The sequence below is a fragment of the Molossus molossus genome, unplaced genomic scaffold (assembly GCF_014108415.1).
Source record: "Molossus molossus isolate mMolMol1 unplaced genomic scaffold, mMolMol1.p scaffold_m16_p_1, whole genome shotgun sequence".
NCBI lineage: Eukaryota > Metazoa > Chordata > Mammalia > Chiroptera > Molossidae > Molossus > Molossus molossus.
The window spans coordinates 111,325,778-111,350,190 of NW_023425344.1; the positions used below are offsets into that span (position 1 = coordinate 111,325,778).

At 42.5% G+C, this 24,413-nt stretch overlaps 1 protein-coding gene across 1 annotated transcript in view; it reads left to right on the forward strand.

The window, feature by feature from the left end:
- The window catches only part of CUBN (cubilin), a 292,271-nt gene that overhangs the window by 74,251 nt on the left and 193,607 nt on the right, over positions 1-24,413 (forward strand). The window contains exons 24-27 of the mRNA XM_036275497.1: positions 1,439-1,599; positions 2,008-2,189; positions 3,025-3,181; positions 5,598-5,785. Of these exons, the coding sequence (XP_036131390.1) occupies positions 1,439-1,599; positions 2,008-2,189; positions 3,025-3,181; positions 5,598-5,785 (688 nt within the window). The remainder of the gene's footprint in view (positions 1-1,438; positions 1,600-2,007; positions 2,190-3,024; positions 3,182-5,597; positions 5,786-24,413) is intronic.

The window sequence follows — 24,413 nt, forward strand, 5'->3', positions numbered from 1 at the left end:
TTGTTGAATATCTACTTTGTACAAAATCAACTTAAATTTTAGACTCTTCACTGTCCATTTTGTCTAATTAGATCTCAAAATGATGCGAATAGCAAGCTTATCATAATTTCACACAGTTTTTGTGTACAAATAATGAGTCTAGGCCTGGCAATTTCAGTGCATGGCATTTTTTTCTTTAATTCTTAGCTACTTTGAAAAAATATGTCTAAAAAGTTATATTTGCAGTAAAGTTAAGATAGCTTATTTATTGATATTTCTCTAGATCACAAATTTGAGTTAAATTGGGCAAATCAATTTAGTATACATCTGTTTCAAATATTTCATTTGGCATTTCAAAAGCCTGGAATCTTATACTATTTTAAAGTATATTTTATTCTATGATATAAGGTAAGGTACTAAAAAAATAAATCATGGTTGTGCTATATGATGCTAAAATAACATAATTGTTTTAATTTACAGCAGTTAATAATTGGACTTCTATATTGAGTGAATCTTTATTTATTTATTTTTAAAGCTACAGATTATAAACTAGAATTAACCCCAAAAGTTCTTGAGGAAAAAAATATTTCAAAATTTTTCTATAGTTTGTTCAGTTTGTTAATTGAATTCCTCATATGAGTGAAATCACATGGCAGAAAAAAAGGAGAAAGAACTCATTGACACGAACAACAGTGTGGTGATTGTGGGGAGAGGAGGGGGGTGGGGAAAGGTGGAAGGGAGAAATGTGGGATACATGGTGATGGAAAAAATAAAATTTAAAAAGTTTTGCTCTAGCTCTGGCCAGTTTGGCTCAGCAATTAGAGCATCAGCCCATGGGCCAATGAGTTGTGGGTTCGATTCCAGTCAAGGGCACGTATCTTGGTTGCGATTAGTCCCCAGCCCTGATTGGGGTCCTGCGGGAGGCAGCCACTCGATGTGTCCCTTTCACGGCAGTGTTTCTCTCTCTCTCTCTCCCTCCCTCCCATTCTATCTGAACAAAAATGGAAAAATGTCCTTGTTTGCTATATATTAAATTTTGAAAATTTTCTTAGAAGACAAACTTTTTAGAAAGAAAACTCTTTAGAAGAAAAACATTTACGTTTTCTCTGTAAAATTAAGCAATATTTGTTTATACTTTTAATAATTATGGATTCTTTATCTGGTATTCTCTGATATTTGCTGGACACTTTTTTTGAGAAGACTAAACACTTTGTCTCAGTTTCCAGTTGACTATAAAAAATGTTATGCCAACTATAAATGATGGTTATTCTTTATTAAACTATTCAAGTGCTATTTAATACATTGAAAACTTAAAACACTGTTTTTTAGAGTATTTTTGCGAGATATTGATTGACTTAAGCTGCTGTGTTTGCAATCTTAAAGTTCAAATAATGTTCGATGTTTGTACAATAACATTATCAATAACCTGATGGATGTTCACATCTGTATTTTGTCACAGAGATGGAGGCTATGAAACTTCACCATCCCGGGGAAAATACTGTGGCTCAGATCTGCCTCCAAGAATCATCTCTCACAGTAACAAATTATGGGTGCAATTTCAGAGTGACGTCTTTGACTCAAGGTCTGGATTCTCAGCTTACTGGGATGGATCATTAACAGGTAAATAGCAAAGAGCTGCCTTTTATGATGAGTCCAACTGGGACGGTTTCTTGGTTCTTGTCTTGCCACACTCTCATCCTTATTTTTCCATCTGCGTTTTGCGATTATTATTTGTAATAAGCATCAACACTGTAAATGCATCTGAATGAATTAGCAGCGTTTTGTTTGTGAAAGACAAAGTAAGGGAAAATGTTCTGGTTCCCTGGTATATGTCATCAAACTGCTTACACGGTTAGAAAAAGGAAAGTACGTTGACATGAGTTAGGACTCTAGGCTAGCTACTTTTTGGTGGTTGTTTTGCATCTTGGTTTAAAGGGGAGTAACAGTAGTACCAGCTTGATCCAGACGAGAAGATTCAATCTGACCAGAAAGAAAAGCGATGCATCATTCCATCTCTTGCTCCCTCAGGTTGCGGGGGCAACCTCACCACTCCCACGGGCACGTTCACGTCTCCCAACTACCCGATGCCCTATTACCACAGCTCCGACTGCTCCTGGCTGCTGAGATCCAGCCACGGCAGCCCGTTTGAACTGGAATTTGAGGAGTTTCACTTGGAGCATCATCCAGACTGCACTGCAGATTATCTGGCTGTATGTATAAAGTTTCGGGTGTATCATTCGCTGCTTCCTCCTTGCCCAGTACACATAAATGCATTTGTTTTTATTTTTTGAGATTCAAGAAAGGGGAACGTTTAAACAAAACATCCACATAAACATTTTAAACAAAATATAACATTGAAGGAAAATTTGATGAAAATGACTTGCCTTCTAAGTATAGCATGTATTACTGAATGATTTGGTATTTGTATACATAAGTATTAAAGTATATTGAATATGAACTATATATACACTAAGTATTAGAATATATGAAATATGGACTATTAAGATATGATTAAAAGCCTACTGAGAGAGGTTATGAGACTTATCAAAATTATTGTCTATGTACTTTCTAAATATGCAGTGCAAAATAACAATTTAGAGGACTATATTGGTGAATTAGAGAAGATAATTGAAGTCCTCCCAGTACAGGTTTTTACAGTACCATCTATTCAGCCTTTTCCATTAAAAAACATTCTAAATTTAAGAATGTATTTAAGTGTCATAAATTATAATCTATGAAATAAAAAAGCACAGAAGACTACTGATAATAGCTATGGTCTCTAAAATATATAATAGTCTTTTATTTTCAATCTTCAGATTTCAGCCTGGGTTCACACCCTTAGAACTATACACAGCCATGGTTAAATGGTCCAAGTTCATAGCCAAAGTTTAAGGACAATTAAATATCATTTTAAAAGATATCTTTTTCAGGGTTTTTCTTTTGTTATGTCATATATGTGTTCGTTTCCCAGTTCCTTAGAAGAACAGAGGTCTTACATAATGTTTATAGCCATAATCATTTGACATTTAAAATGTTTTATTAAAGGTATATGACGGCCCAAGTACCAGCTCTCATCTGCTAACTCAGCTTTGTGGGAATGAGAAACCGCCCCTAATTCGTTCTAGTGGAGACAGCATGTTTTTAAAACTGAGGACAGATGAAGGTCAGCAAGGAGGTGGCTTCCTGGCCAAATACCAGCAGAGTAAGTGTGTATACTGGCTGCTTGATGCCGCTAGTGGGTCTTCAATCTTTTGATGAATGAAACAAACTGAAATAAGGATAAGCCATTAAAATAAATCTTATCTCTTATTGAGAAAATTTTAACTCTGTTTGAGGGAACAATGCTTATGCATTAAATGTATCCTATAACTAAAGTATGCAGTTAGCTAATGAAACTTAGAAGGGTATTTAATATGCTGAAATAGTTGCAGTTCAGCTAAAGATCAGTGTAACAGGTTAACAGCTAATGAGTTTTCATTTGTATCAAACATTATTCCATTGCACATAGTGGCTCCCACACAGTTGGTTTTTTTATGTCTTGTACTTCAAAAGGTACCTTAATTTTATTAAGGGAAACTAGGGTCCTTGTGAGTCACACGTGGAATAGGCACATTATTTACTGTGGGAAAATCTGGTCTTTGTAGAGATGCTATTTTAAAACCTGCTTTCCCAGGAGGCAACCTGGTGGAATTAAAGGAGTATTGAACAGAAAGTCCAGGGGTGCCGGGGTCTGTCCTATCTGGGAAGGTCACTTTTCTTCTCTGGAGTTCCATGATTTTTTTTCTCTTAAAGAAAGGAGATTAAGTGATTGTAAAAGTTCCCTTCTAGTTCTAGAATTAAATACTTTCTAATGTTAGCTTTAAAATGGACATTCAACAAACAAGATTTTCTTGACTTTATGTTATTTAATAAACACTTGACTTGTGTTTTTGAAAATACAGTTCCTTGCCCCCTAAATCTAAGTTTATCCATAATTTAACATAATTATCTAAAAATAGAATTGAAGGTCCCCAAAATCATAATCTGAATAGAAAATATCTCTTTGGATTAGTTGAAAGTATAATGTTTAACTTTGATTATGTGTGAATTGAAAGATTTGGACTCACTTGTATCTGGGGTTAGGCTGAAGTCTGGTTTTGAATACTGAGTTTTAATGGTATATGGATTTGTTCCTCAGAAATGCATCATTCGTACATGAAAAACCCTCCCAAATTCCAGGGGTGTGTCTGTTTGGTTGCGCATATGATCATTTCTCTAATTTTATTATTGCTGTGCTAATTTGTTTCTCAGTTACCTTTTATTTCTATACTTTATTTTCTCCCATAATTTCAGAATACTAAAGGAGTAATTTAGTGAATGTAGGTCCTTAACGGTAAAAAATCAGAGGTAACCAGTGAGATTTTCCTTCTAATTTGCCATTTGAAATTAGAGGTTGGCAGTAGCATAACTTTTGAGTACTGAGAACAGCTCACATGGTTTAATGGCAGGTGTTTTGCTCTGTCACTGAGGCACATGACACCTGTCTGCCTAATGGGAGTAACCTCTTGCAGGCATCTGGAAATCACAAAATCAGTCTTTAGAAATTCTGTGTGGACAAAAATGTTACCTAAAAATATCCAAAGAGAAATAGTTTGAGTACTCACTGCTCTAGCAAAGGAAGATTTTGAAGAAACACAAGTGTATACTTTTCAGACCAAAGTTTATAAATGGTGCTCCAGCCACCTGCCAGGAAGCCAGGTTTCGGTAGAAATGTGTGTACGAACCACATTCTTCAGAGACAAGTTTTTCAATAGAACGTTTATTTCCCCATTCTCTTATATTGCACGTCATACAGACGATATAAGAAAGGCTTGAGAAAAGGCAGGCATATGCCTTCAAGTCCTTAGGTTTGGCCGAATTTCCCACTGAGTCCCAGGACACGCCAAACCTAGTCTAGAGGTACATAGTATAGATTTGTTGAAAACTAAGCTGAAGAAAATGCCACCACTGGATTGAAGATTTTTTTTTTAATTTAAGATTTTCATTTTTCTTCAAGTCCTGTACATTCCCCCTATTTGTTTGGTACTTCCTGATGACTAACTAGAGGAATAACAGAGCCTTTATTATGAAGTACATGCTGACTTTTGAATTCAACAAAGCAGTGTTGTGATTCATTTTTAACATTCACATAGAACTTTGTGTTTTTAAACTGTTGAATTCAAAGGTCAAGATTTCTGTCCCTTCCAAATGTTAAAATTAGAAAAACAGAGGCATAGAATGTTTAATACACTTCTCTATACAAACAGATCTCTGAGTAGTGCTAAGCTATTTGACTTTCCACTAACTCACAGGAATGGATGTCCATTCTAACATGGGCAGTTTCATCATACTTCGAAGATGGTGAATTCACTTAAGCATTCTTTTATATTTGTTCTAAATGGGCATCCTTTCACCATAAAAAAATGCAGCATCAGATATCTATATATCTAAATCTAGATCTAGATATCTAGATATATAGATTTCTAGATAAATATATACTTTTTAAAACTAGGTATTTTTAAAGGAAATCTCACACACATCTTGGGACAATTTTGACATATTTGATAGCGGTTCCTAACAATCATGGTTATTTTTTCCAGCATGTGAGAACGTGAGGATTGTGAATCAAACCTATGGCATCTTAGAGAGCATACATCATCCAAACCCCTATGCTGACAATCAGCGTTGCAACTGGACCATCCAAGCAACGACGGGCAACACCGTGAATTACACATTTTTAGAATTTGACTTGGAAGATCACATAAACTGCTCCACTGACTATTTAGAGGTACGTGTTCTGAAGCTAAGTAAATCACTGTATTTTCAGACAAAGTTAGGCAAGCCAAACTAGATGTTATCAGGCTTTGAAGAACTGAGTGCCTAGCCCTGCCCTGCACACCTGCAGTGTGTAGCCATGGCGCCTGCGCAGAATACTTCATGCCTCTTTCTCTGCGTCATCTTAATACGAAGGATATTTAAGCTCCTACATTATATACACAAAGAACTATCGATGTTTTTAGTTTTCATTATAACTTCTGGACTGACCAACCTTATGTTAATTAAATAATGCAGAAGGGAAAGAATAACTTCTATTTTTGGTGGGGTTTTTTTGTTGTTGTTAATCCTCACCTGAGGATATTTTTCGATTGATTTTTAAATAAAGTGGAAGGGAGGGAAGGGGAGAGAGAGAGAAACATCGATGTGAGAGAGACACATCAATTCGTTGCCTCCCACACATGCTCCTACCAGGGCTGGGGATCGAACCTGTAACCCAGGTATGTGTCCTTGACTGGAAATCAAACCTGAGACCCTTCAGTCCGAGGGCGGGTGCTCTACTGGCCAGGGCAGGTGGGTTGTTTTCAAGAGATAAGAAAAATATTTGGATGCCATGGCTTCATTTAATACTTAATCTGCCTGATACTAGGAATCATAATTTTTATTTTTATTTAAATTTATGCTCATTTCAGTTAACTTTTTGTAAAAGAGAAGTTTCTGTTTGTTTTAATAATGCACACAAGTAACACTTATTCAACTTTCCATATACAATGCTATGCAATAAAAGTTGCTTAAAAATTGGGGCACCCAAAATGTGAGGTAATCTGCTATTTTTATGATATTTTATTTACAAAAGCTTTATTACTAACTTTTCTATGCAGCTCTTTAGGGCTATAAATTGTAAAGTCAGGCAGCTACTTATTTTATTAATGTAATTATACATTCAAATATAAAGTTATCAACTATCATATTAATTTAGAAATACTGATTTCTACTCTCACAGTAAATGAAGCAATTTTACTCATACAATTTACATATATTTTGACATCTAGTTTTCATCATTAGTAAAATCACTTTTTGAGTCATCTAACACATCATCTTTATCCACCTACATTGTTAATATAAAATACCTTTGAATTTACACATGATGTTTCCACTAGAAATATTTTCTGAAGTGACAAGTTCCAACTCTGATAACAGTAGGACATTTCCCCCACCCTACCTGTCCACAGGACAGTGATTTAGTGTGTTTCTGTTTAAGGTGATTGGTGATTTTTAGAAGCCTTGCTTGTAAAGACTTCCAACATCCAGCATTTGTAACTTTGAGGACATATTCTCAGGAAAAAGACTTTACCCTTGTAAAATTTTTTAATCCTCTTTTTACCAATTCTTAAAAAAAAACTACCATTGATTGAGGTTGTTTGAAGTTAACATATCTTTTCCAAATAGCACACTTCTTTTCAAAACAAATAAGAGGAACTTCCTGTACTTTGAGAGGCTTTCTGAGGTCCTGAATATATGGATTGCCTTGTTTTTGAGGGACAATTTTATGGGATAAAGAAAACCTTGGTTTATACTTAGAAACGTTCAATATTATAGGAATAGTAACCATAGTGTTTACCCATTAGAAAGTTATATTTACTAGTATTTGAAGAAAATATGATACAACATAAAACAAACATCACAAACCTGACAATGGCTTTTTGGTACGTGCCCCTAGCGGGAACCAAACCCGGGACTCTCTGGTCCACAGGCCAACACACCAACCACTGAACCAAACCAGCCAGGGCTAAACAATGGCTTTAAAGTCCACTTCCCTTGATCGAGTGTTTAGATGGGCTTAATAACAGTCTGTTTGTTTCATTCCTGTACCTGGAGTAGCCTCTTTTTTTTTCACTTGGTGAGATCTTGATCATTCTTTAGGGAAAAAAATGGAAAAGTTGCTTTCAAAGCCCCTTTTCATACCACACACACAGTAGTCTATCATACTAAATCTTTACTAGCTGTGACTGTCCACATGCCCTCCTGGACTCCGAGCTCTGGGAAGGTGGGAGCTGTCTCCTCCTAACTCCATAACCCAGCACTGACTGCAGAGTTGGGAATCATACAGGGGTCCAGGGAGCTCAGGTTAAATCGAATGTCACAGACATGGTTTAGCATCAGCCTAGTGATAGCTCTTCATTAATGAGAAAGAGCCGAATTCCACACCGGCCTTTTGGTAGTAGCCCTACACAGTCACTGCAGTTCTATCACGTTGAACACCAACCAAACTAGAATGGATGGCCCTGCAGGGCGCGGCATGTGTTTACCATGTGAAGGCGCCATGCAGTGATCTGATCAAGTCCAGCGGAGAAAGCTGCATAGAGGAGGACGCTTTTGCACTGGACTTGAAAGGAGACTTTGGCAGAAAGAGTGGGGAGGAAATGAGATGAAACCTTTCCAGGGACTGGACTCCAGCTTTCTGGACTTACTTGAGGATGGAATGGTGACAAGGCCCATCAGATAGTTTTGGGGGGGTGTTTGTAAAATGTCAAATAAAAAATACTTGTTCCAAGAACTGCAGAGCAGCTCAGGAGGGGCCCTTCCTGATGGGTGTGAGCAGCGTGCCACCTATCTGGGGCAGCACAGACAGAATGAGAACCAGAAGGTCAGCAGAGGCTTCCAGGCAGTGGTGCTGCTGCCAAAGGGGAGAGAGGTTTTCCATTTCTTTAAGCCAAGGGGCAAGACCAGAGCAATCTCTACAGTGGCTTGTCTGTGATGGAAAATCTAAAAGCACAAATAACCATTTAAGGAGAGCAAAGCCACAAACACAAAATCTAGTTTTCATTATTTTCCTAACTTGTAGTTCAAGGTTTTTTGTTGTTTTTCTTCAAGTGGCTTAGCCAAGTCTCAATTGAGTGACTGTTACTGCAGCCAGAATTGAGTTGTTTTGAATTAATAAAACTAAAACTATAAAAGGACTCGATTAGGTACTGGTTGGACATAGTGCCCAACTTTGCTGAGAGGTGTGGGTTGGTAAAGAGCCCTTTGGGAATCACATCTATCCTTCATTATTTTGTCTTCAAAACAAAGTGATTGAGATTTGGAAATAAAATATTCAATGGGAGGAAGGGTCATTGGCTTAAAGGAGTAACACCATATTGCTCATACAGATATGGAAAGCCAACTTTAAGAACTCTTCCTAGCCCTGGCTGGTTTGGCTCTGTGGTTAGAGGATTGGCCTGTGGACCAATGAGTCAAGGGTTCGATTCCACTCAAGGGCATGTACCTTGGTTGCGGTTCGTCCCCTGCTCTGGTCAGGGTCATGCGGGAGGCAACCAGTTGATGTGACACATCCATGTTTCTCTTTCTCTTTCTCCCTCTCTCCCTCCCTCCACTCTATCTGATGATAAATAGAAAAATATCCTCAGGTGAGGATAAAAAAAAATAATAATTCTTCCTGTATTTTACAACTTGATGTCCCTTTTTCATTTTTACTTTGAGCCTGAGTCTCCATGTGGAAGAGGCGATTTCTTTTAGGTGACTGACTATACCAACAGAAGTAATGGATTTGGGAGAAATCAGCACAGAGTTGCACAGGAAGGCCAGAGCATGTATTAAAGGTCAACAGGGAGCATGTGGCTGGTTAGAAAAGGAAGGAGGAAAACTAGGAGGTTATTATGTTATGGAAGCTGAGGGAAGAGAGTGAAATAGAAGATGATAGTGATCAGTAAGTGAGATTCTCCCAAAGGGTTAAGAAGGGTCAGGGTTGAGCAATGTCCCTTGGAGACCAGCGTGGCTCTGTGCAGAGCAGTGGTTGAGGGGTGGGGGAAGCAGGAGCAAGGCTGTAGTGTGAAAGGCATGTAGGGGAGAGAGCGAATGTAGACATCTAAGTCCATGAATTTGATGTCTGAGTTCTCTCAAGCAAATCATCATGAAGTCTTGGCCTCATTTTTTCAATTCTCATTCTTCATTTCCCTCCCTGGTCCTCAAGTGGCATGCTCCTATGGGACACCCTCCTTTGCATGTTCTCTTGTATGTCATTGTCTCTTAGAATGTGGCCCATGATTGGATGGAACACTGCAACTAACCTATCCAGGACCGAGAATGCTGGGGCTATCTCATCTGGTTCTATACATCTGGTATTGAGGCTAAGTCAGTTTATCATTGATCGGGTTGTAATGTTGGACTATATAAAGACCTATACTCTCCAGGTCATTTTTACATGAATTATAATGGCTTTATAGCCATCCCAGGATATTACATCTAGTAAGTTTTATTTGACTGTTTTGCCTGAGATTCCACAAGTTTATGATTTCTCTAAGTCCTGATTCTCTGGTCTGTAGAGCATTATTCACTTTTATGTAGATTCTTTGGTCATTGGCCTACTGCTTCTTCAAAAATAACCGATAAGATGTCAAATAAGATGGTGCCTGTTTCAAGTACTCCAAAATGATAGGTTCCTTTGATTTAAATGATTTATTGTTGAACACTTTTATAATAGCGCCGTTCAAACAGCTTGGTAAAAATAACGATGGCTGATCTTTATCAAGCATTTATTATTTGTAGGTAATATTGACAGCAACCATCTAATGTAGGAAATATTATACCCATTTGACAGGTGAAACAATTGAGGCAAATACAGGTTATCCACCATCATGAAGATTATAGGTGATGAAGATCATAGGTGGCAAAGCCAGGCTTTCTACAGGCTCTGTGTCTTCAGACCTATGCTCTTAGCCATGATGCCACACACCTTCTGTCTATACGCTCTGTCACAATTTTCTGTCCCTCCCAGAGGTGATGTGACAGAGTGTCCAAGAAGCCCTTGGATCTACCACGCTAGTGACACTGTCACAAAGAGAAATTAATGTTATTTTAGCATGGCCTCTTCATAGATACACAGTGGCAATTTACTATAATCACCTCTTTCTTTGCTAATCGCTGACAAATTATTTTTAGTGTACAATTTACAATTTTTGAAAAAATGTTCTGTTAATCTTATATTCATCTCTAAGTTTCCAGAATAAATCTTTCCCACACTTTGGAAGTTGAATAATTTTTTCTTCTGAGCTTTGCCAGTCCTATTTTTCCTTGTTCTGTTTTATATTCTTGGTTGCACGTACACATTCAAACAATATATAGCATGTAGAAGAGATTAGTGTTTGTGATAGGACTGTTACTCTGAGCTAAGTAAGAAACCTCATGACCCACAGAATAAACAAAAAGGCTGAGAGAGGGCAGAAACAAAGGTAGCTCAGCGGACTCTCCCCTCTGCCTTTTGCTCCTCCCTGTGTTGTGTATGCCATCCCTGTCTCCCTCAAACCTCCCTCGGAGGTCTGCAACCTCACAGCTTTAGTTTCAACATGGCCAACCCAGCCATGACTTTACATCTTTTATTTTTTTATCCTCATTCAAGAATATATTTTTTATTTTGGAGAGAGAGGAAGAAAAATATCATCAGTTGCCTCCCTTATGCACCCCGACTGGGGATGGAACCCACAACCTTTCTGGTGCACAGTACAGTGTTCCAACCAGCCCAGCCACCAGGCATGGCTTTACATCTTTACATGACCATTTACCTCAAGCTCTCACAACCAACTAGATTTCCCCTTGTCGACAAATTACCAGCGCAGGTGGCTCACCTCGTTGAGCCTGACAGCAAAGGCATGGATCCGGCCTGTTTAGGGGTGGGGGCCCCGCCAGGCATTGCGACCAGATCACAGATCCGTCTCTGCACACAGACAGTGTGTGGACAGAGGCAGCATCCGTGAGCTGGGCACGGATTCTGCTGTCACACTTAAACATTTCGTAAACATATTCAGCAAGATTACAAAATTAGTTCTGTAGTGACTGTATGTTTCAGAGCTGCAGGATGTAATTCATTTAACCTTGAAAACAATGTATTTCAGTGTTTCTTCTTCCTGTTTCAAAATCATACGAGGCACGTTTCTACTGCCCTGCCCGTGACGCTGCTCTCTGCAGGTCCAGTCCACGTTGCTCTCTTGCTTTTCCCTAATGACAGCGGCAAAGAACAGGCACTTTTTCCCTAACTGTGCTGCTTCCCACAGTTTAGCTCATTTGTATGTGTGCTCAAAAATGGCCAGGAAGCTCCTATGTAGCCCCGAGGGTTTCTTCTTAATTCTTTTTTCCCCCCAGGTTTTCCTCTTTATTATTGTAAAAGTTATTCCTGACTTCGTGGACAAAATTTAATTTTTTAAGAATTTGTCATTTAGCCCTGGCTGGTTTGGTTCAGCGGTTAGAGCGTCGGCCTGCGGTCCTGAGAGACCCGGGTTCGGTTCCCTCTAAGGGCATGTACCTCGGTTGCAGTTTGTCCCCGGCCCTGGTCGGTTGTGCGGGTGGCAGCCACTCGATGTGTCCCTTTCATGTCGATGTTTCTCTCTCTCTCTTTGTTCCTCTCTCTCCCTCCCACTCTACCTGAACAAAAAATGGAAAAATGTCCTTGGGTGAAGATAAAAAAAAAAAAAAAGAATTTGTCATTTACATTTTTTTCTTTCCTTTTTTCCTATTGCTTCTCTTTATTTTCTCATTGTTAATTTTTTTTTTCTTTGCTCCATGGGCTCACATCCCCTTTTGAAGTCTGGCTCCCTGAAACCTGGGGTCTGGACTGATGTGTGCAGTCATTACGGCTCGAGGGAAATCGATCTGCTCTCCAAATGTTTTGGTCTCTTCTACAATGACGACTATTTCTTTGCTCGCCAGGATTTGTCCAGGGTAGCGCTTTTCTTCCCTGTTTACTTTCTGAGAGAGGAGAGCATAGAAAGGATTTATCAGGTATCATGCTTTTTCCAGAAAAAGACATCTGAGGGGTGAAATTGCCTCCCCTTGGTCACCCTGGTTGATCTCTTTTTGCTTCTCTGTGTCCTCTGTAAACAGTTGTAGTCCCTCCTGAGGAAGAAGCAGTACTAGAGGATGAAGCCCCTACAACTAGCTACTGAGTCTGGCTGCATTCCAGAATCCCCCGGGATCTTGTTAGGAAAACGTGCTCCTAGGGCTCACCCCAGCCCTACTCAACCACCATCTCTGGGAACTTCAGTAGGGAGCCCCTGTCAGCCCCTGGTCCAGCAGGTGAGGCCAAGTCTGTAGCCCAGGTCTCCCGTGCGAGCACTTTATCCTCACTTCAAAGCCCTCTCCGGGGAGGTTATAAATGTTTTAGTAGCATCCTCTCAGCGTAGGCCTTTGAATGCTACTAAAGGTTCTTTTTCTACAGGTCTCATTTTCCCAGTGGTATGGCTGAAGTGAATGCTTTGTTTCATGAAGGTCAGGCGATACTGTTCTTATATTTAATCTCATTATGGGAAAATGTCAGATGCACTTTGAAATTTTCGAATTCTGATTCTAAATGTTCTCCTACCTTCCCTTGGTTGGCACCTTGGCCACTGTTGCCTTCCGGGACGTCCTTTCTTACCTCTCTGTGCCTTTTCCTTGTCCATGATGTCAGGGTCGAGTCCTCCTGAGTATGTCAGTGACTCCCGTCCAGTGCGCTTCCCACTAGGCTTTGTAAGAGTTATCTCGGCTCTTGCCAAACCCTCTTGCTGATGCCATGTTCACCAGAGGTTTATGTCATTGTTCATTACACGCCCATGCCCTCTTGTCAATGACAAAAGAATGCATTTAAATGAAAGAATGGATGAGAATAACACCAATATTCCTGAATCGTTCAACCCGACATCCATGTTTTCTAAGTCTTCACCCTGAGCAACACTTTCCGACTAATGCTTTTGAACACCAGGCCCTGCGATATTGTAGTTAGTTAAGGTAACGCTAACTGTTCTTGCGGAGAGCTTGTCAATTCTTAGATGCTCAATACAAGGCAAGTTTATTTCTCAGCCACATCCGAGGTCAGTGTGGGAGTTGCTTGCTTTCCACGTGGTGATTCAGGAGCCTGGACAAAGGGGAAGTCACAAAATACTAAGGGGAAACCCCATAGCTCCTTCTGCACAAATATTGATGGATATTTCACAAATACAGAGTCCTTAATTCGAGTAAATCTGGGAAAGCTGAATTAAACACAAATAGGGTTTGTTCTGTTTTTGCCGTGGTACTTCCTCAAGCTGTTACGATCACAAATATGCACTGCTCGTTCATTTCTCCATTCGTTCTGTGGCTATTTTAGACACGTAGGCTTTGGAAACATAACTGGTTGAGCATCAGTTTTCCTGTCTGCACAGAGGAGACCAAGGTTAATCAATTTATTGCACAGTACAAATTTAATTACAAGCTGTTTTAAGTGGCATCAAGAATATTACTGGGTGCTCTGAAGACATGAAAGGGGAGGGCCTAGTGTTGTCCTGAGGAAGAATAACTGAGTAAGATATGGAGGACACTCAGGGAAGTCGTGTTTGAAAAACTGTCAAGGATAAAGCCAGACTCTAGTTATAGTGGTAAGGACAGATTTTATTTTATTTTTTTGTATTCCTCACATGAGGATACTTTTCTATATATCATCAGATAGTGGGAGGGAGGGGGAGAGAGAGAGAAACAGAAACATCGATGTGATAAAGCCACATTGACTGGTTGCCTCCCGTATGACCCGACCAGAGCCAGAGATGAACCGCAACCGAGGTACGTGCCCTTGACTGGAATCGAACCCGTGACTCATTGGTCCACGGGCTGATGCTCTAACCACTGAGCAAAACAGGCCAGGGCTATTTTTTATTTTTTTATTGATTTGTCAGAAAGAGAGGAAGGGAGAGAGAGATAGAAACTTCAATGTAAGAGGAAAACATTGATCGACTGCCTCCTGCACGCCCCCCACTGGGGATCGAACCTGACTGGTATGTGCCCTGACTGGGAATCAAACCGGGACCTCTCAGTCCATGGGATGATGCTCAGTCCACTGAGACACACCGGCCCGGTGTAAGGACATATTTTAATCAGTAATATGCTACTGCAATAGAGAAGAGGGCCCGGTATGGACTGAACTCAACTTCCAATTGCACAATTATGACTGGACATTTTAAAGGGGGAATGAGGGAGTTGGGGGGCATGGGCGAGGGCTCCAGCGGAGTAGTGGGAGTGAAAACTCCAGAGGCCTGGCAGCGCCCATGACTGGGCCAGCTACGTCGCTGGGAGTCAGGCAATGACGGAAGTTAACTTCCTCTCACAGAGATGGGGAGGCAGGGGCTCTGTCCTTTCCGAGGATGACATTTCCAAGGAATGGTTTTCAGATCGCTGAGAAAGGCACTCCTGAATTGTCGGAGATACACATCTCAAAGGGACTGAGAGAGACACACTTGTAAGCCCTCTCTGTCAGTGCTCTAAGAAAGGTAGTCCAGCCCGGCTGGTGTGGCTCAGTGGACCAAGCATCAGCCCACCGACTGAGAGGTCCCAGTTCAGTTCCTGGTCAGGGCACGTGCCTGGGTTTCAGGCTCCATACAGCAAATCCATGTTTCTCTCTCATCATCCATGTTTCTATCTCTCTCTCCCTCTCCCTTCTTCTCTCTCTAAAAAAGGAAGGAAGGAAGGAAGGAAGGAAGGAAGGAAGGAAGGAAGGAAGGAAGGAAGGAAGGAAGGTGGGAGGGAGGGAGGGAGGGAAAGAGGGAAGGAGGGAGGGAGGGAGGGAGGGAGGGAGGGAGGGAGGGAGGGAGGGAAGGAAAGGAAAGGAAAGGAAAGGAAAGCAGGTGTTGGCCGTGTGGGCAGTCTTGAGCTTTCTCAGGTTCTCAGGCAGGCACTTAAAGGGGGCTAGGGTCATGCTAGGGGTGTGGCCTCATGTTAGAACCTACACCTACAGTAGTGCCTACGCCTTCCAAAGTGGGAGAATGAGGGGAGGAATCATTTGTGCCAAGAGGCTGCAGTTTTTGTAGGCCAAGCTGAGGCCTAGTAGAGAAGGCTCCAAGGAGCCTGACTGGAGTTGGGTCAGGGAGAGAATCTTCGTCAGAACTGAAGGAAACCAGGGCGGCAGGCGAGCTGAGCTTCCAGGCAGCGGGGAAGTGTAGGCGCAGAGCTGTGGGCGTGCGGAGAGCCAGGGCCAGGAGAGCCAGGGCCAGGAGAGCCAGGACCAGGGGAGCCAGGACCAGGGGAGCCAGGACCAGGGGAGCCAGGACCAGGGGAGCAGCACCAGGAGAGCCAGGACCAGGGGAGCCAGGGCCAGGAGAGCCAGGACCAGGGGAGCCAGGGCCAGGAGAGCCAGGACCAGGGGAGCCAGGACCAGGAGAGCCAGGGCCAGGAGAGCCAGGGCCAGGAGAGCCAGGGCCAGGAGAGCCAGGGCCAGGAGAGCCAGGGCCAGGGGAGCCAGGACCAGGGGAGCAGCACCAGGAGAGCCAGGACCAGGGGAGCCAGGGCCAGGAGAGCCAGGGCCAGGAGAGCCAGGGCCAGGGGAGCCAGGACCAGGGGAGCCAGGGCCAGGGGAGCCAGGGCCAGGAGAGCCAGGGCCAGGAGAGCCAGGACCAGGGGAGCCAGGGCCAGGAGAGCCAGGACCAGGGGAGCCAGGACCAGGAGAGCCAGGACCAGGGGAGCCAGGACCAGGAGAGCAGCACCCGGTCTATCAAGGGTGAGAGCAAGGAAGTCGACTGCTCAGATGAACACTTTAAAAGACACTGGTTTCCAGAATAAATTGAAGGGAGGTAAGGGCAACTGTGGAGACTCAGTGAGGGTTGCTGCAGCCCAGGTGAGAGGGATGGCAGCAGTTCTGCCCGTGTGGGGGGGCAATGTGGCTGAGAACTCAAGAAACCCACAAAACCGGATGAAGGATAGGATGGGAGGGAGTAATGCAGCGAGGGAACCAATGCCGTCGGGATGCAGCCTCATAGACTGTGGACAAGGGCCAGCGGGGGGGGGGGGGGGGCTGCCCTGAAGGAGGGAGCCCCGGGGGCACCAAAGGCAGCGTTCCTTGGAGATTAGCCCAGAATTCTGACTCCTGAACATCTACTGGACATCAGTATTCCACAGAACGTTCTCATACAAATAAGTGAAACTTTTAAGTGCGTGAGATATCAGAACGTTCTCCTTCACATCTCATATGTCTTGAGAATGGTCATCAGAAATGTCTCGTATGGGCTACGCACTATTATAGACACTTTGATAGATGTTATCACTTATCCTCACGATGGTCCAGTAATTGGATATTTTTACACTCATTTAACAGACAGGAGAATTGGGGCTCAGATACGTAAAGTACTCAAGACCACACAGTCAGGAGGTTATGGAGCCCAGTTCATGCTCAGGTCTTTGTAACCGGAGTGAGGGCTCTGGAGCCCTCCTGGGTTCAAAGCTTGGGTTCTCCACACCGGCTGTGACCTTGGGCATGGAATTTCAGCTCTTGCTGCCTCAGTTTCCTCATGTGTAAAACGGAGGGAGCAATTATACCTACTTATTAAATCGTTGCAAGATAACCTACGCACCTGGCAAATATTCAGCACTCAAGAAATGCTGCTTCTTATTCCCCCACACTCTTCCGCAGAGAGCAACTCTCCTGTGGGCACTGAGATCCTGCCTCCAAACATTCAGGACATTGCTTCTCACCCTTCTAACAGCCTCCCTCTCTTGCAAATGCCGGCTCCATTCCTCCAGACCTGTCACTTATGGATGGATGGCTGCTCCTCCCGCGTGAGATCTGACTTCCCCTCCCCGGCGAGCTTTGATCTGGCCGGTCTCCTAGCTCCGACAGTCCAGAGTTTGTTCCCTTTCTCTTTCAAGTTCTTTTCCTCCGTGTGTACAGTGCTGGATAGGACTTTGATTTCTTTTATCCTTTAAATACTTTGCATCCTCTCTAATGAGTGCAATGCAAACAATTTGTATTTGCGGCACACTTCACTGCTGGTCACACGATCCTGCACAGGTCTCAGAAACAATTACCTCAGTTTCCAAATATTTTGGTTTAAAGAAAAACCGAAGTTGGAAGCAACTCCAGACACTATTTCTGTTGTGGATCTTTCTGTCTGTCTCTTTCTGGAGGATTCACTGGAACTAAAACAGCTGAAACCAGCTCTCTTATATCTGCTGACCACTGTGGGATGCTAATAATAAGCAAAGATTTAGTAACTCATCTGTCACTCACTCGTAAGAGAATGTCTATAGGTGCCCAGGCTACATAATAGAATGTACGATCTTGCTCAGTAGTCTCCATACTTGTTCAGTCTAGCATAGTGCTTAAGATTGAAGACTCTGCCCTGGTCTGTGTGGCTCAGTTGGCTGGGCATCGTCCTGTCCACCAAAAGGTTGACAGTTCAATTCCTGGTCAGGGTGCATGCCCTGGTTGTGGGCTGGATCCTGAGGGGTGGAGGAGTGCAGGAAACAGCCAACCAATGTTTCGTTCTTACATTGATGTTTCTCTGTCTCTCTCTCTTCCTCTCCCTACCTCTCTCTCTAAAAATCAATAAAAATATTTTTTTTTAAAAGATTGAAGATTATGGAACAAGATGCCCAGGTTTAAACCCAGACTTCATCACTTAATAGCCAGGTAACCTTGAGTAAATCACTTAGCTTCTAGGTGCCTCACTTTCCCCATCTATAAAATGGAATGATCACTATAAATGAGTCTCTCTCTCTCTCTACACACACACACACACACACACACACACACACACACAGAATAAAGCTGGGCACATATTAAGCACTTACATAAACATTTGCTGTCATTATTTGTACCAATCCAAATGTAAGAAAAACACCTCAGTTAGGTACAGAGAAAGTCACAGATGAAGAGCATTCATTTTTTTAGGCTGAGATATGACAAATGGTTTATTTCTTAGGAAACTTAATTTTCCTCTTGCTTTCTGTCTGCAGCCTGCTTCATTAATCTGTTTGACACTTCTCACGAAGGATACGAGATAAATGATAAAGCCAACATTTTAGTCCACTTATTGCACTAAAAGCTCTATTAAGAAATATAATAAAAAAATATGTTGATTCCATTGACTAACAGGAGTTTTGGGTACTATCACTGTAACTTCAAAAATATTTTTGTTATTCTCTATTATTAGAGAGAATAAGAACTTCATTATATCCTTGACTTTAACAATTCTTACTTTAAAAAATAATTATGAATGAAGAAAACAAGAAAATCTTCATGAGGAATTGATACCTTTTAAAATGTTGAATTACTAAACTATTTCCAGAATTCTAAAATGGGGATAGTGAGACTACCTGCATTGTAGAGCTGCTAGGAATTTTAAAAATTAGGCAATACAAATGAAGGGCTTATAATAACACTCAGCTAATAAATATCATTTACTAAGTGCTAACAAATATTGCTTATTGTTACTTCAACATAAGCATAATTTTATGGGTTAATGTTTGCTCCCTGAAACATTTTGCAGTAAGTGAAGAGCTGTTTCCCAAACAGCCTCCCCAGCTGTGATCCGCACAGATTGGCCCCGTGTGTTGAAAGTAGGGCTTCGGTCTTCTTGCCTCTCAGCTAGAAGCGCAGGATTCTCTGTCCGAATCTAAGAAGTGTGGTAGTTAAAATCCTCTGGCCAGTTGGAGAAAAGGCAGAGAAACAGAGGGGATTTATGGGTCTGAGCTGCCTTTCATCATCACCGCACCTCCTTAAACACTTCCTGAGCAGATGAGTCATGCTTCCTGGAACTGTCACAGAAAGAATGCTTCTAGGAGGCCTGGCACTTTGCTTAGAATTCAGAGATAAGTTATTTCAATTCTGAGTGCAGCAGCTATTCAAAAATATGCACGACAGTGACAGCAGATACCAAAGCACTCAGTCGAGGTCTCTATGCCAGAGTTGAGTCCAGCATCCCACTAAGCATGGTCTGGATTCAAAAGGAGTTTAGAATAAAGTGTATCTATTGGTTAATTAAGCCAAATACTTTGTAGTGTCATTAAATGTGACAAGAAGCATTTTATGAGAAACTTAAGATTCTAAACTTGCCCGGGTAAAATGTTATTTAATTACAAAAAATTAAAAGTGATACATCAGTGTGATTAAAATCCCTTTTCTCAAAAGGAAATGCTGATCCTTCCTGACCATCCCTCACAATGAAGAATGCTCCTGCCACTGCATTAATTTGCTGCAGTTAATGAGGCAAACACATCAGGCTTCAAAAGAGAGCCTTTGCTCTCAGATTCTGAAGAAATTTGGTGTGTTTCCCCCTCAGTATTTTGTCATGGATAGTTGGCTTTCTTTGTTTTATTTTTATTTATTTTGGGGTTTTTTTGTTTTTGTTTTTATCCTCACCCGAGGACATTTTTCGATATTTTGTTCAGATAGAGTGAGAGGGAGAGAGAGAGAGAGAGAAACATCGACGTGAAAGTGACACATCGAGTGGCTGCCACCCGCACGACCCAACCAGGGCCGGGGACAAACTGCAACCAAGGTATGTGCCCTTAGCAGGAACCGAACCCGGGTCTCTCCGGACCACAAGCCGACGCTCCAACCACTGAGCCAAACCGGCCAGGGCTATTTGTTTATTTTTTAAAATTAATTAATTTATTTTTGTTACAGATGTTTCTCCTTTTCCCCCCACTGATTCCCCCAATTCCCTCCCTCCCCACACTGTCCCCAGCTTTGTTGTCCATGTCCATTGTTCATGCACACATGCATATAAGTTCTGTGGTTTATCTCTCCCCCCAACCCCCTTTCCTGGGGATTGTCAGTCTGTACCCCACTTCCACGTCTCTGGGATTACCCCATTCCTCAGACTGTTATGTTCATTATATTCCACAGATAAGTGAGAACAGATGATACTTGTCTTTCTCTGTTTGGCTTGTTTCACTTAGGATGACACTTTCCAGGTCCCTCCATGTCGTCTCAAAAGATAAGAGATCTTTCTTTCTTACAGATGCATAGTACTCCATTGTGTATATGTACCACAGCTTTTTTATCCAATCGTCTACTGATGGACACTTGGGCTGTTTCCAGATCTTAGCTTTTGTAAATAGTGCTGCTACAAACATGGGGGTGCATATATTCTTTCTGATCAGTGTTTCAGGCTTCTTAGGGTATATTCCTAGAAGTGGGATCACTGGGTCAAATGGAAATTCAATACCCAATTTAAAAATGGGCAGAGGAACTAAATAGACACCTCTCCAAACAGGACATACAAATGGCTAAGAGACATATGAAGAAATGCTCAACATCACTAATCATCAGAGAGATGCAAATTAAAACAACAATGAGGTATCACCTCACACCTGTCAGAATGGCCGCCATCAACAAATCATCAAACAACAAGTGTTGGTGAGGGTGTGGAGAAAAGGGGACTCTAGTGCACTGCTGGTGGGAATGCAGACTGGTGCTGCCACTATGGAAAACAATATGGTGGTACCTCAAAAAATTAAAAATTGAACTTCCATTTGACCCAGTTGTTGTTTCTTTAAATGCCACCGCTACCTCCCGTTCTCATATGCACTATTTAGCAGGCGTTCTTTTCTCACTCTGCCTGAGCTGGGGAGAGCCTGCCGGGCTGTGTGCTAGGTCCTTCCAGCTCAAGGGACTGGGGTTTTACAATTGTTCCATGAACCAGATTCCTCCAAGTTTCTGAGCCCGTCTGTCGCAGATGGCAAGGCTTTTAGGAGGCAGAATCATTTTTTTTTTTAAATGTTCAGGGTTTCACTGTAGCGGTCCAGTTGGCAGACGGGAGGCTGCGGTCCACGGAATTAAATGTTCACATACACAGGGGAACGTGTGCTTGGCTTTCAAAGCATCTCACTTACTGCTAGGGAGGGGATTAGGCATTTAGTGCTCTGTCAGTGACTATCACAACTTAGGTTGATAAGAAGCCTTTAGTCCCTGAACAGCTGAAGAAATTCTTTTTTAATAAAGAATTAGTCTAATTAATAATAAAATACCTAGTTACTCTACAAAGAATACACTAGGGACAAAGGATGGTTTTAAATTAATGCTGGAGGAGATTGCCTTATATAATAATATAACAACATTTTAATGGAGTCACTTTCATGCTTAATCTCGAGATACATATAAAAGACTATCGAGATAGACACAATAATATTTTTACTAGACCAGCTGGGTATTGAGATCCTAAAAGGGTATGACATTTTGAGATTGAAAGAACATTACCAGTCATATGTACATTGCTGTGTCAATTGGTCCCCAAAGATAATGCTTTAAAAATAGGCTTATCTGATCACATAGGAATGCACATATTGTCATTGCTGAAAATTTGGAAAATACAGAAAAGCCTAGATAAAATCAAAATAACCCAAATTACATCACTACTAATAACATTTGGTCATATTTCTTTCCTGTGGTCTCTCCCTATATATTTACTTTATGTTACAATTCAAAGGGGATCATCCTGTACATATGATCAAATCATGACTGTTTTCCACGCACAAGAGCTGGTGAATGTTCTGCGTGTCACTCACCACAGCACATGGCTGACAACACTGCATCGTCCAGCATCACAGAGCAGCCACCAATTCTTGTCGGAGAGCATTTAGGATCTTTCCAAATATTTACTGTTTTGAACAATGCTGACATAAACATCTTTGTAGTTACATCTTTGCATACAATCATGATCAGACAATGATTTTAAAAATGAAAAAAGAAAAAAACCCCCACAAAAAAAACCTCAAATCAGCCTCTGTGGCTTCCAAAATGACTAATATGGAGAAAGCAGAAATAAAAATGCCAATGCACAATTAAGAGCAGACGGCAGCCAGCCACTGCCTGGAAAGGAGACGATATGGTCTATATTTGCCGCGGACCTCTCACTCGGAGTGACACAGAGTCACTCCGAATGTGGTCTTTCGACGGGCTGCACGTTGTCATGCAGTGCCCAGCGCCGTGAGTAATCGGTTAACTTTAGATCCGTTGCACATTTCCTGCCCCACCCTGCCAGCCCAGGCGGCAGGCAGGGCTTTTCCTGTGCCTGGGGGAGGCCGCGGCCTGGGCCCAGAGAGCTCCGTGCCTGGCCACGTGGCTAATTGTTGGCAACACGGAAGCAGTTACCAGTGTTTGGACTTCGGTTCAGCAACCTCGGTTCTTGAGTTTGGCTAGGAGAATAATTTAGAGCCAAGGAACTCAAATCGTAGCAAAAGTTTATTTACAAAGTCTCAGAGGCAGGAAAAGTGAGCCAGCTGGAAGTGGACTCAGGAACCAAGTTGGAGACAAAAGAAGGCCCTCGAAGCTTAGAAGAAAGAAAGAAAAGTACACTGGGAGAGAAGATTGGACGGGTGTGCTCAGAGAGCCGAGGGCGCCCTGGGTTCTTTGACTTCGGGGTTTTAAAGGCAGGGATTTTAGGGGCGGTGTGGGCGGGGAGGACCTCAGTAGAATATTCATAAGCTCTCCAGGTGTGTCCTTTCAACACTAACTGGCTGGAACCGGGCAGGGGGTTGTTGGTCAGGGCAGCTGGTCCTGATGTCGGCCATGGCGCTGCGCTGCCTGGCCCTGGTATATTTTCTGGACCTGGAGCTGAAACACAACTGAGGCCTAGATGTCATCTCTAGTTTGACCCAAACTCTGTCTCTGTGGTCAGCAGACTGAAGGCTCTGCTTCCAGGATCATCCGATGCAGGTCAGAACCTCACTGTCCTGAGGGCTTAATGCTTAAGGGACTGGTCATGCAAGGGCTTGCATGGGAGTTCATGAGGCTTTTCTCTGGCCCCTTTTGCCTCCTCTAAGGGGGTCTATCAAATGACCAGCAACATGCCAGGGGAGGAAAGATCACCCTGGGGGCGAGGTCCTTGTTTTCCCAGTTTTGGTGGTTGCTAGGCACCGGGCTTTCTGTCCTGGTGGCCCTCCGCGCCCGGCCTGTTGTCTTTGCTCTGCTCACGTCTGTCTATCTGCCCACCACAGAGTGGAGGCGACTTCTTCTTCCGGGGCCTTCACGGAGCCATCCCGAGTCCACCATGCACTGCTTATTAGCCCTCCTCTTCAACACCTGTGCCACTTATGCTCCACAATTTGATTAGTTTTTACCCCCAGGGCTTTCCTCATCCCCATGGGAGCTGTTACCCTACTCTGTGAAGCTTGTGTGTCACCGGAAGAGTTCAGAGCCCTCCAACTTTAAAGTACTCCAGAAGTTCCAAGTTTATCTGGGAGATTTGTGAGCAAACTTTAGCAACAGCATTCTTAATACCTACTCTAAGGAGGCAGTTCCCATTGGATCCTGTTACAGTTGTTTTTCGGGGTAGGGTAATCTGAAGAGGCGCTCTAAGAATCCACTGATTTCCAGTGGCTAAGCCGCCAGAGCTGTGGGCTGGCGGGACAGAGGGCAGAGGGGCTGCAACGGGGAAAGACACACGAGGAGCCCCTTCCCCTCCCAGTTGTCTCTCCCGGTCCACCACGCGGCAGCCCTGACAGATTTCCTAGCACTGTCTTCGTGGCCCACCAGCTCCCTCCACCCTGATGCATTTTCTCCAGTACAACCTGTATAGGGCTGTGCGCCCCACACAGGGGGACTGCACTCAGTCTCCACAAGCGCTGGTTGTCTTAGCAACGTGTTGCCAGTAATGGCCCTCCAGCTCTCACAAGGGATTCATTGGTCTGTTGCTGCCCTGTCTTGTTGGTCAAGGATGATTTCTGTGAAATGGGGTACATAAGTCAGCTCAAGTTCTCTAGAGCCACCATATATATATATATATATATATATGTGTGTGTGTGTGTGTATATATATATATATATGTATATATATTTTTCTTTCTCAAAGCTATTTCTGGAGTGGTTTCTTTGGAAGCAATGCTGGTCCCCTTTGCCTTCGACTAAGAGTTAGAAGAACATTTTGA